The sequence below is a fragment of the Elephas maximus genome, chromosome 2 (genome assembly GCF_024166365.1).
Source record: "Elephas maximus indicus isolate mEleMax1 chromosome 2, mEleMax1 primary haplotype, whole genome shotgun sequence".
Classification (NCBI taxonomy): Eukaryota; Metazoa; Chordata; class Mammalia; order Proboscidea; family Elephantidae; genus Elephas; species Elephas maximus.
This window is the reverse complement of record NC_064820.1, coordinates 206425882-206436958: the sequence shown is the minus strand read 5'-3', so window position 1 is coordinate 206436958 and position 11077 is coordinate 206425882. Positions and strand designations below refer to the sequence as shown.

At 38.6% G+C, this 11077-nt stretch overlaps 1 protein-coding gene across 1 annotated transcript; it reads right to left on the bottom strand.

The window, feature by feature from the left end:
• Window positions 1–535: 535 nt before the first annotated feature.
• On the bottom strand, window positions 536–1483 carry LOC126067786 (olfactory receptor 2A12-like). Its single transcript, XM_049870043.1, has one exon. The coding sequence runs from the start codon at window positions 1481–1483 to the stop codon at window positions 536–538; it is 948 nt and encodes a 315-aa protein (XP_049726000.1).
• Window positions 1484–11077: the final 9594 nt, after the last annotated feature.

Sequence of the window (11077 nt, the reverse complement as noted above, 5' to 3'; positions counted from 1 at the left end):
AAACAATTCTCAATAGTAACTTCAAAGATATTTTCCTTCTGTATGATTTAATGACATAAGTATTTCAGAATTCCCACTGCCCTCTGTCTTTTTTTATCTCTGGTAAAATCTTTGGCACACATCTTCAGCTTAACATCACACACAAGTCAAAGAAGATTGGTGATCTAGTGATGGAACCCTTATCAAAATTCAAAAGCTTAAAAAAAGAATGAATAAACATAATAAAGTACCCTAAAGGAAGTGACTGTTAGACATGCCTACCATATTGACAAGTGTATGGCTGAGTTACCAAAGTATTTGACTGACAAAAGTATTTGATGGCAATATTCTTAAACTTTATAGACTAATGTGTCTGAATGTTAACTCATAGAGAGGAAAAACTTGAACTGTAAATACCTGGATACATTTAGAAAAATATGATGACCATCTTCACAAGCAAGTCTACTGAATCTGAATTTCTAGTGAAGGAGTTTAGTCTCATGTGATTTGGAGGTAAACGAAAAGTTTGAAATGTTGTCTTTAATCTCTAAACATTTTAATCTGTGATTTGTTGGCTTTTTTTGTATCTCTCCATTACTCTTCCCATCGCCCCCTTCACTTCCTTGTTCCTCAGGCTGTAAATAAAAGGATTCATCAGAGGGTTGATGACCGCATAGAACAAGGAGATCAGTTTATCTCCTTCTGCGGAGTAAAGGGACTTGGGTCTCACGTACCTGACCAACCCTGTCCCATAATATATGGTCACCACAGTCAGGTGAGAAGTACAAGTGGAAAAGGCTTTTTTCCTGCCCTCAGCTGAGTCTATTCTCATCACAGCCAACAAGATGTGGAGGTAGGAGAATATAATGAGGAGGAAGGGGAATAACACGGTTCCAGCCCCTCCTGCCACCATCATGGTCTCATCCAGGGATGTATCACCACAGAACATGTGAAGAAGGATGGGCAGTTCACAGAAAATATAGTCAACAATATATGGACCACAGAGTGGGAGGATTATGAAGTAGAGTGGCACTACTGAGGCAAAGAAGCCAAGGGTCCAGGCCCCCAGAGATAGTGCCAGACACACAGACCAGTTCATGACAATCAGGTATCGAAGTGGGTAACAAATAGCCACATAGCGATCCAAAGCCATCACTGCAAGCAGAAAGCACTCAGTTGCCTCCAGGAATAAAGTGATGTAGGTCTGGGCAAGGCAGAAGTTGCAAGACATGACTTTTCTGGTTACAATGAAGTTAAAAAGCATTTTTGGGACCACAAGTGTGCTAAAATATAAATTTAGGAAGGCGAGATGACAGAGAAAAAAATACATGGGTGTGTGGAGAAAGGAATCAAAAACCACTAAGGTGATGATGGCTGTGTTTCCAAAAAGATTTACCAAGTAGATCAGAGAGAAGAGGAAGAAGAGGGGGATCTCAGCTTGGGGGTGATTGGAAAATCCAATAAGTACAAGCTCAGTAATTGTGCTGGAATTTTGCTGTCCCATCTTATCCATTGAAATTTGTCTGTTTAAATGAGAGAAAGGAGGAAACAAAAATCTTATGTGATTATAATGAGATTAAATCAATTCACATCAATTACACTACTGATGGTAAGTATATCTTAAATTGATATTGACAAGGATTATATTTGAAATTTAACTGGTCAGATATTTGATTCAAAAGAATAAGAATAGAATACATTAGATCCAAAGCTGACGATTTGACCCAACTCTACCCATTATGTCATATATGCTGCATACAACTCCTTTATATTAGACTAATGAAATATTTTATCATAAAGGAAATATTTTTTCAGAAAAATGAAGTGAAACATCCAACACCTCAAGAAGAAAAATTGGTGGTCGAAAGCAATACCATTCTCTTTTCACCACACTAGAAATCAGAAACAATATTACCATTTACATTTAACAAGACGAAGGGTTGATTTATTTTCCATTCCTGGTCCCTAAGTAACATAAATTATCATTACATAAAGATGGACTAGTACCCAGATTTTAATAATGTTGACTATTTTTGCTACCTTAATATTGATAAGAATATAATTACTCCTCCAGTCAAAATTTTAAATTTCTAGTAATTATTTTGCAAAAGAGTATCTGGTTATTTCAAAGCCGCACTTTTTTTTTTTTTTTTAGTTGTTTTAAGTATAGTAAAAAATTTTCTTTATGGGCTTATGAAACATACATTGGAATAGTTATCAATTTTGTGAGTTCTTTAAATAAACCCTTTAATCAAATTTACCAGCCTGTGCTCAAACAGAAGAATTAGACTTTGTATATAATATGCAGAATGCATTACATACCACACACAAAAGTATACCAGCTGCTCTTAACAAAACAATACAATATTAAAACAAAACAAATGCTTATGAGAATATTTGAACACCGAGAACCATAAAAAGTAAACTCCTTTTATCCTAACACCTCTTCTTTCTCCACTAATATTTATATTGCCTCCTCTTTGTTTTACCTTAAACTTCAACTTTTCTGTCACTTCTTCACTAAATTATGTCAGAGGAATTTTTCTCTATTCTGTCCCAACTTTCGAATCACTAATTTAGCCTACTTTCCTCTTTGCACAGTTCAAAATAGTAGCTCATCAAACCACATGATGCACACAGTAATGAAGTGAAAGAAACAGGAGAAAGAAGATATAGACAGAATAAATGGTAAATGATAGATAGATAGATGATAGATAGATAGATGATAGAGACATAGATGATAGAGACATAGATGATAGAGAGATAGATAGAGTGATAGAGTGAGAGAGTGATACATAGAGTGATAGATAAGGTAGAACCTCAAAGAAAAGGGGTTTGCTTAGGGAGAAAAGAGCAATTTACATATTTGCCTAGGTTTTTGTTAGGAAGACTCTGTATCCATTATCTGGTCTATACTGGCATCTGATAAATAAATTTTCCTGATAATAGTCCGATTGTCAAATCTCCAGTTATAAAAGAGACAGCATGAGAGCCACACTCACTTGTCAATCACTACAATTCCTCATTTTTCACACTACCCAGAAATTGTCTTTTTTGTCAGTGTGCTTCTCAGACCCATGGAAGTGATATTGAAAATAATGAGACAACTATGGATAGTGATACACAAAACCTATTCCCCTGATTTTACATTGTTAATTTTAGCATATACATCATCCATATTCTCCTTTTCCTTAATTATTCCAAATTTATGTTACAGGTAGGGGAATTGAAATAAAGGGTAAAATAATGAAGAAAACTTTTATGCCGGGAATTATAAGTCCAGAGTGAATCTATTAACAGAGAAAAAGTTTTGAGTTGGTTCCCAAAGGGAGCCAGTTAACATCAAGTAAGAAAGAAAAACCAGAAATAATATACTGCTCTCTTGTTACTAATGTCATTCAGCTCATTAATGCGAACTATATTTCCTATTGCCTACATTGGTTAACCCCATTATTTCTTTGTGAGAAGCATGTCGAATTGGAAATTCTGAAATTAATCTGCTAGTGATATTATATTTTTAATTAATTAATTTATTGTGCTTTAAATGAAAGTTTGTGAATCAAGTCAGTCTCTAATACAAAAAGTTATACACACCTTGCTATGCACTCCTAGCTGCTCTCCTCCTGAGACAGCACAATCCTCCTCTCCACCCTGTATTCCCTGTGTCCTTTCAACTAGCTCCTGTCCCCCTCTGCCTTCTTATCTCGCCACCAGACAGGAGGTGTCCACATAGCCTCATGTGTCTACTTGAGTCAAAAAGCTCCTCCTCACCAGAATCATTTTCTGTCTTATAATCCAGTCCATTCCCTCTCTGGAGAGTTGGCTTTGGAAATGGTTCAAACCTTGGGCTAACAAAGGGTCTGGAGACCATGACCTCCAGGGTCCCTCTAGTCTCCGTCAGACCATTAAGCCTGGTCTTTTTATGAGAATTTGAGATCTGCATCCCACTGATCTCCTGTTCAATCAGGGATTCTATTTTGTTTTCCCTGTCAGGGCAGTGATCAGTGGTAGCCAGGCACCATCTAGTTCTTCTGGTCTCAGGCTGATGGAGACTCTGATTTATGTAATCCTTTCTGGCTCTTGGAAACCCTTGTGGTGTAGTGGTTAGGTGCTATGGCTGCTAACCAAGAGGCCAGCAGTTCAAATCCGCCAGATGCTCCTTGGAAACTCTATCGGGCAGTTCTACTCGGTCCTATAGGGTCACTATGAGTCGGAATTGACTCGACGGCAGTGGGTGTTTTTTTGGTTCTGTCTCTTGGGCTCATCTTTACCATATGTCTTGTTGTTCTTCATTCTCCTTTCTCCAGGTGGATTGAGACCAATTGATGGCCACTTGCTAGCATTTAAGACCCCAGACCCCGCTCACCAAAGTGAGATGCAGAACGATTTCTTAATACATTTTGTTATGCCAGCTGACCTAGATGTCCCCTGAAATCATGGTCCCCAAACCTCCATCCCTGCTACTCTGGCCTCCGAATCGTTTGGTTGTATGTAGGAAACTTCTTTGGTTTTGGTTTAGTCCAGTTGTGTTCACCTCTCCTGTATTGTGTGTTGTCTTTTCCTTCACCTAAAATACTTCTAGTCTATTATTAGTTATTAGTGAATACCTCTCTCCCTCCCACTCCACCTTTGTAACCATCAAAGAATATTTTCTTCTTTCTTTTTTTAATTTATTTATTGTGCTTTAGGTGAAAATTCACAAACCAAGTCAGTCTGTCATACAAAAAGCCATACACACCCCACTGTGCACTCCTAGCTGCTCTCCCCTTAATGAGACAGGACATTCCTCCTCTCCACCCTGTATTCCCCATGTCTATTCAACCAGATTCTGTCCCTCTCTTCCTTCTCATCTCACCACCAGACAGGAATTGCTCACATAGTCTCATGAGTCTATGTGAGCCACGAAGTTCGTTCCTTATAGTCCAGGCCAATCCCTGTCTGTAGAGATGGCTTTTGGAATGGTTCCAATCTTGGGGTATCAAAGGGTCTGGGTACCATGACCGTCAGGGTCCCTCTGGTCTCAGTCAGACCATTAAGTCTGGTCTTTTTACAAGAACTTAAGATCTGCATCCCACTGTTCTCCTGCTCCATCAGGGATTCTCTGTTGTGTTCCCTGTCAGGGTAGTCATTGGTGGTAACTGGGCACCATCTAGTTCTTCCGGTCTCAGGTCAATGGAGCCTCTGGTTATGTGGCCCCTTCTGTCTCTTGGTCTCATATTTACCTTGTGTCTTTGGTGTTCTTCATCCTTCTTTGCCCCAGGTGGATTGATACCAACTCATGCATCTTAGATGGTCACTTGCTAGCGTGTAAGACCCCAGGCACCTCTCACCAAAGTGGAACACAGAATAGTCTCTTAATACATTTTGTTATGCCAGTTGACCTAGATGTCCCCTGAAACCTTGGTCCCCAGACCCCCATCCCTGCTACTCTAGCCTTCGTAGCTTTGGTTGTATTCAGGAAATTTCTTTGCTTTTGGTTTAGTCTAGTTGCACTGACTATCCCCGTGTTATGTGTCACCCTTCCCTTCACCTAAAAAAACTTTTGCCTACTATCTAGTGAATACCCCTCTCCACCGTCTTAACCATCAAAAACTATTTTCTTCTCTGTTTAAACTTTATCTAGAGTTCTTATAATTGTGGTCTAATACAATATTTGTCCATTTGCAATTGACTAATTTCACTCAGCATAATGCCTCCCAAATTCCTCCATGTTATGAAATGTTTCACGGATTCATCCTTGTTCTTAATCGTTGCTTAGTATTCCAGTGTATGAAAATACTATAATTTGTTTATTCATTCATCTGTTGATGGGCACCTTGGTTGTTTCCATCTTTTTGCTATTGTAAACAATGCTGCAATGAACATGGGTGTGCATATATCTATTCGTGTGAGGGCTCTTATTTTTCCAGAATGTATTCCAAGGAGTGGGGTTGCTGGATCATATGGTAGTTCTATTTCTAGCTTTTTAAGGAAGTGCCAAATCAATTTCCAAAGTGGTTGTATCATTTTACATTCCCACCAGCAGTGTATAAGTGTTCCAGTCTCTCCACAACCTCTCCAAAATTTATTATTTTGTGTTCTTTGGATTAATACTAGCCTTGCTGGGGTGAGATGGTGTCTTATTGTAGTTTTCATTTGCCTTTGTTTAATGGCAAATGATCCTGAGTATTTCCTCATGTATCTGTTAGCATCCTGAATGTCTTCTTTGGTAAAGTGCTTGTTCATATCCTTTGCCCATTTTTTAATTGGGTTGTCTTTTTGTTGTTTTTTGCCTTATCATGTAGATTTTAGAGATCAAACGTGGATCGGAAATGTCATAGCTAAAAACTTTTTCCCAGTCTGTAGGTAATCTTTTTACTCTTTTGGCGAAGTCTTTGGATGAGCCTAGGTGTTTGATTTTTCGGAGCTCTAAGTTATCTGGTTTTTCTTCTGGTTTTGGTGCATTGTTAGTAATGTTTTCTATACTGTTTATGCCACATATTAGGGCTCCTAGCATTGTCCCTATTTTTTATTCCATGATCTTTATCATTTTAGATTTTACATTTACGTCTTTGAGATATTTCGAGTTAGCTTTTGTGCATGGTGTTAGGTACGGGTCTTGTTTCACTTTTTTTGCAGATGGATATCTAGTTATGCTAGCACCTTTGGCTTTTCCCCATTTAACAGACTTTGGGCCTTTGTCAAATATCAGCTGCTCATATGTGGATGGATTTATGTCTGTATTCTCAGTACTGTTTCATTGGTCTATGTATCTGTCATTGTACCAGCACCAAGATGTTTTGATTACTGTGGCAGTATAATAGTATCTAAAATCAGGTAGTGCGAGGCCTCCCACTTTGTTCTTCTTTTTCAGTAATCCTTTACTTATCCAGGGCCTCTGTTCCTTCCATATGAAGTTGGTGATATGTTTCTCCATCTCATTAACAAATGCCATTGGAATTTGGATCAGGACTGCATTGTATCTATAGACCGCTTTGGGTAGAATAAACATTTTTACAATTTTGAGTCTTCCTACCCATGAGCAAGGTATTATTTTCCACTTATGTATGTCTTCTTTTATTTCTTAGGGTAGCGTCCTGTGGTTTTCTTTGTGTAGGTCTCTTACATCTCTGGTTACATTTATCCCTAAGTATTTTGTCTTCTTGGGGGCTATTATAAATGGTACTGATTTGGTGATTTCCTCTTCAATGTTCCCTTTGTTGGTGTAGAGGATCCGAATGATTTTTATATGTTCATCTTGTAACCTGATACTCTGCTGAACTTTTCTATTAGTTCCAGTAGTTTTCTTGTGGACTCTTTAGTTCTTTCTGTGCATAATATCATATCATCTGCAAATGGAAATATTTTTACTTCTTCCTTACAATTTGGATGCCTTTGATTACTTTTTTTTTAATTGTGCTTTAATTGAAAATTTATAATTCCGGTCAGTCTCTCATACAAAAATTTATAAACACCTTTTTATGTACTCCTAGTTGCTCTCCCCCTAATGAGACAGCACACTTCTACTCTCCACCTTGTATTCCCCATCTCCATTCAGCCAACTGCTGTCCCCCTCTGCCCTCCCATCTCCCCTCCAGACAGGAGCTGCCTACATAGTCTCATGTGTCTACTTGAGCCAAGAAGCTCACTCTTTTCCAGTACCATTTTCTGTCTTACAGTCCAGTCCAATCCCTGTCTGAAAAGTTGGCTTTGGGAATGGTTCTAGTCTTGGGCTAACAGAAGGTCTGGAGACCATGACTTCCTGGGTCTTTCTAGTCTCAGTCAGATCATTAAGTCTGGTATTTTATGAGAATTTGAGGTCTGCATCCAGCTGTTCTCCTGCTCCATCAGGGATTCTCTGTTGCTTTCCCTGTCAGGGATGCCCTTTATTTCTTTTTCTAGCCTAATTGCTCTGGTTAGGACCTCCACTGTAATGCTGAATAAGAGTAGCAATAAAGGGCATATTTGTCTGTTTCCCGTTCTCAAGGTGGAATGATTTCAGATTCTCTCCACTTAGATGATGTTGGCTGTTGGCTTTGTTTAAATGCCTTTTATTATGTTGAGGAATTTCTCTTCTATACCTGTTTTGCTGAGAGTTTTTATCATGAATGTGTGTTGGATTTTGTCAAATGCCTTTTCTGCATCAACTGATAAGATCATGTGGTTCTTGTCTTTTGTTTTATTTGTTATGGATTTCATTGACTGTTTTTCTAATGTTAAACCATCTCTGCATACCTGGTATGAATCTCACTTGGTCATGATGAATTACTTTTTTGATATATTGTTGAATTCTATAGGCTAGAATTTTTTTGAGGATTTTTGCATCTACGTTCATGAGGATATTGGTGTATAAATCCCTTTTTTTGTGGTGTCTTTGTCTGGTATCAGGGTCATGCTGGCTTCATAGAATGAGTTAGGAAGTATTCCACCCGTTTCTGTGTTCTGAAATACCTTTAGTAATAGTGGTATTAACTCTTCTCTGAAAATTCGGTAGAATTCTACAGTGAAGCTGTCACGGCCAGGGCTTTTTTTTTTTTTTGGCATTTTTATACTATCTTTTTAATCTCTTCTTTTGTTATATGTTTATTCAGTTGTCCTACCTCTGTTTGTGTTAGTTTAGGTAGGTAGTGTTTTTCTAGAAATTTGTCCATTTCCTCTAGGTTTTCAAATTTGTTAGAGTACAATTTTTTCATAGTACCCTGTTGTGATTCTTTTAATTTCAGTTTCATCTGTTGTGATATCACCCATTTCATTTCTTATTCTGATTATTTGCTTCCTCTTCTGTTTTTCTTTTATCAGTTTTACCAGTGGTTTATTGATTTTGTTGACCTTTTCAGAGAACAAGCTTTGGTCTTGTTAACTCTTTCAACTATCTTTCTGTTCTCTATTTCATTTAATTCTGCTCTAATTTTTATTATTTGCTTTCTCCGGGTGCCCAAGGGCTCTTTTGCTACTCTCTTACTATTTGTTTGAGTTGTTGGGTTAATTCTTTGATTATGGCCTTTTCTTTTTTTTAGATGTGTGCATTTATTGCTATAAACTGACCTCTCAGCACAGCTTTTGCTGTGTCCCAAAGGTTCTGGTAACATGTGTTTTCATTTTCATTTGATTCTATGAATTTCTTTATTTCATCCTTTATTTCTTCTATACCCAGTAGTTTTTTTTTTTAATTAATTTTTATTAAGCTTCAAGTGAACATTTACCATTCCAATCAGTCTGTCACATGTAAGTTTACATACATCGTACTCCCTTCTCCCACTTGCTCTCCCCCTATTGAGTCAGCCCTTTCAGTCTCTCCTTTCGCGACAATTTTGCCATCTTCCCTCTCTCTCTATCTTCCCATCCCCCCTCCAGTCAAGAGTTGCCAACACACTTTCCAGTGTCCACCTGATTTAATTAGCTCTCTCTTCATCAGCATCTCTCTCCCCCCAACTGACCAGTCCTTTTCATGCCTGATGAGTTGTCTTTGGGGATGGTTCCTGTCCTGTGCCATCAGAAGGTCTGGGGAGCATTGCCTCCGGGATTCCTCTAGTCGCAGTCATACCATTAAGTATGGTCTTTTTATGAGAATTTGGGGCCTGTATCCCATTGGTCTCCTGCTCCCTCAGGAGTTGTCTGTTGTGCTCCCTGACAGGACAGACATCGATTGTGGCCGGGCACCAACTAGTTCTTCTGGTCTCAGGATAATGTAGGTCTCTGGTTCATGTGGCCCTTTCTGTCTCTTGGGTTCTTAGTTGTCGTGTGACCTTGGTGTTCTTCCTTTGCCTTTGCTCCAGGTGGGTTGAGACCAATTGATGTATCTTAGATGGCCACTTGTTGGCATTTAGGACCCCAGACGCCACATTTCAAAGTCAGATGCAGAATGTTTTCATAATAGAATTGTTTTGCCCATTGACTTAGAAGTCCCCTCATACCATGTTCCCCAGACCCCAGCCCCTGCTCCGCTGACCTTTGAAGCTTTCATTTTTTCCTGGAAACCTCTTTGCTTTTAGTCCAGTCCAATTAGACTGACCTTCCTTGTAGTGAGTGTTGTCTTTCCCTTCACCCAAAGCAGTTCTTATCTACAGATTGATCAATAAAAAACCCTCTCCCTCCCTCCCTCCCTCCCCTCTTTGTAACCACAAAAGTATGTGTTCTTCTCCGTTTTTTCTATTTCTCAAGATCTTATAATAGTGGTCTTATACAATATTTGTCCTTTTGCCTCTGACTCATTTTGCTCAGCATAATGCCTTCCAGATTCCTCCATGTTCTGAAATGTTTCAGAGATTCGTCACTGTTCTTTACCGATGCGTAGTATTCCATTGTGTGAATATACCACAATTTATTTACCCATTCATCCGTTGACGGACACCTTGGTTGCTTCCAGCTTTTTGCTATTGTAAACAGAGCTGCAATAAACATGGGTGTGCATATATCTGTTTGTGTGAAGGCTCTTGTATCTCTAGGGTATATTCCCACAAGTTGGATTTCTGGATTGTATGGTAGTTCTATTTCTGTTTAAGATAACGCCAGATGGATTTCCAAAGTGGTTGTACCATTTTACAATCCCACCAGCAGTGTATGAGAGTTCCAATCTCTCCGCAGCCTCTCCAACATTTATTATTTTGTGTTTTTTGGATTAATGCCAGTCTAGTTGGTGTGAGATGGAATCTCATCGCAGTTTTAATTTGCATTTCTCTAATGGCTAATGATCGGGATCATTTTCTCATGTGTCTGTTGGCTGCCTGAATATCTTCTTTAGTGAAATGTGTGTTCATATCCTTTGCCCACTTCTTGATTGGGTTGTTTGTCTTTTTGTGGTTGAGTTTTGACAGAATCATGTAGATTTTAGAGATCAGGTGCTGGTCTGAGATGTCATAGCTGAATATTCTTTCCCAGTCTGTAGGTGGTCTTTTAACTCTTTTGGTGAAGTCTTTAGATGAGCATAGGTATTTGATTTTTAGGAGCTCCCAGTTATCTGGTTTCTCTTCGTCATTTTTGGTAATGTTTTGTATTCTGTTTATGCCTTGTATTAGGGCTCCTAACGTTGTCCCTATTTTTTCTTCCATGATCTTTATCGTTTTAGTCTTTATGTTTAGGTCTTTGATCCACTTGGAGTTAGTTTTTGTGCATGGTGTGA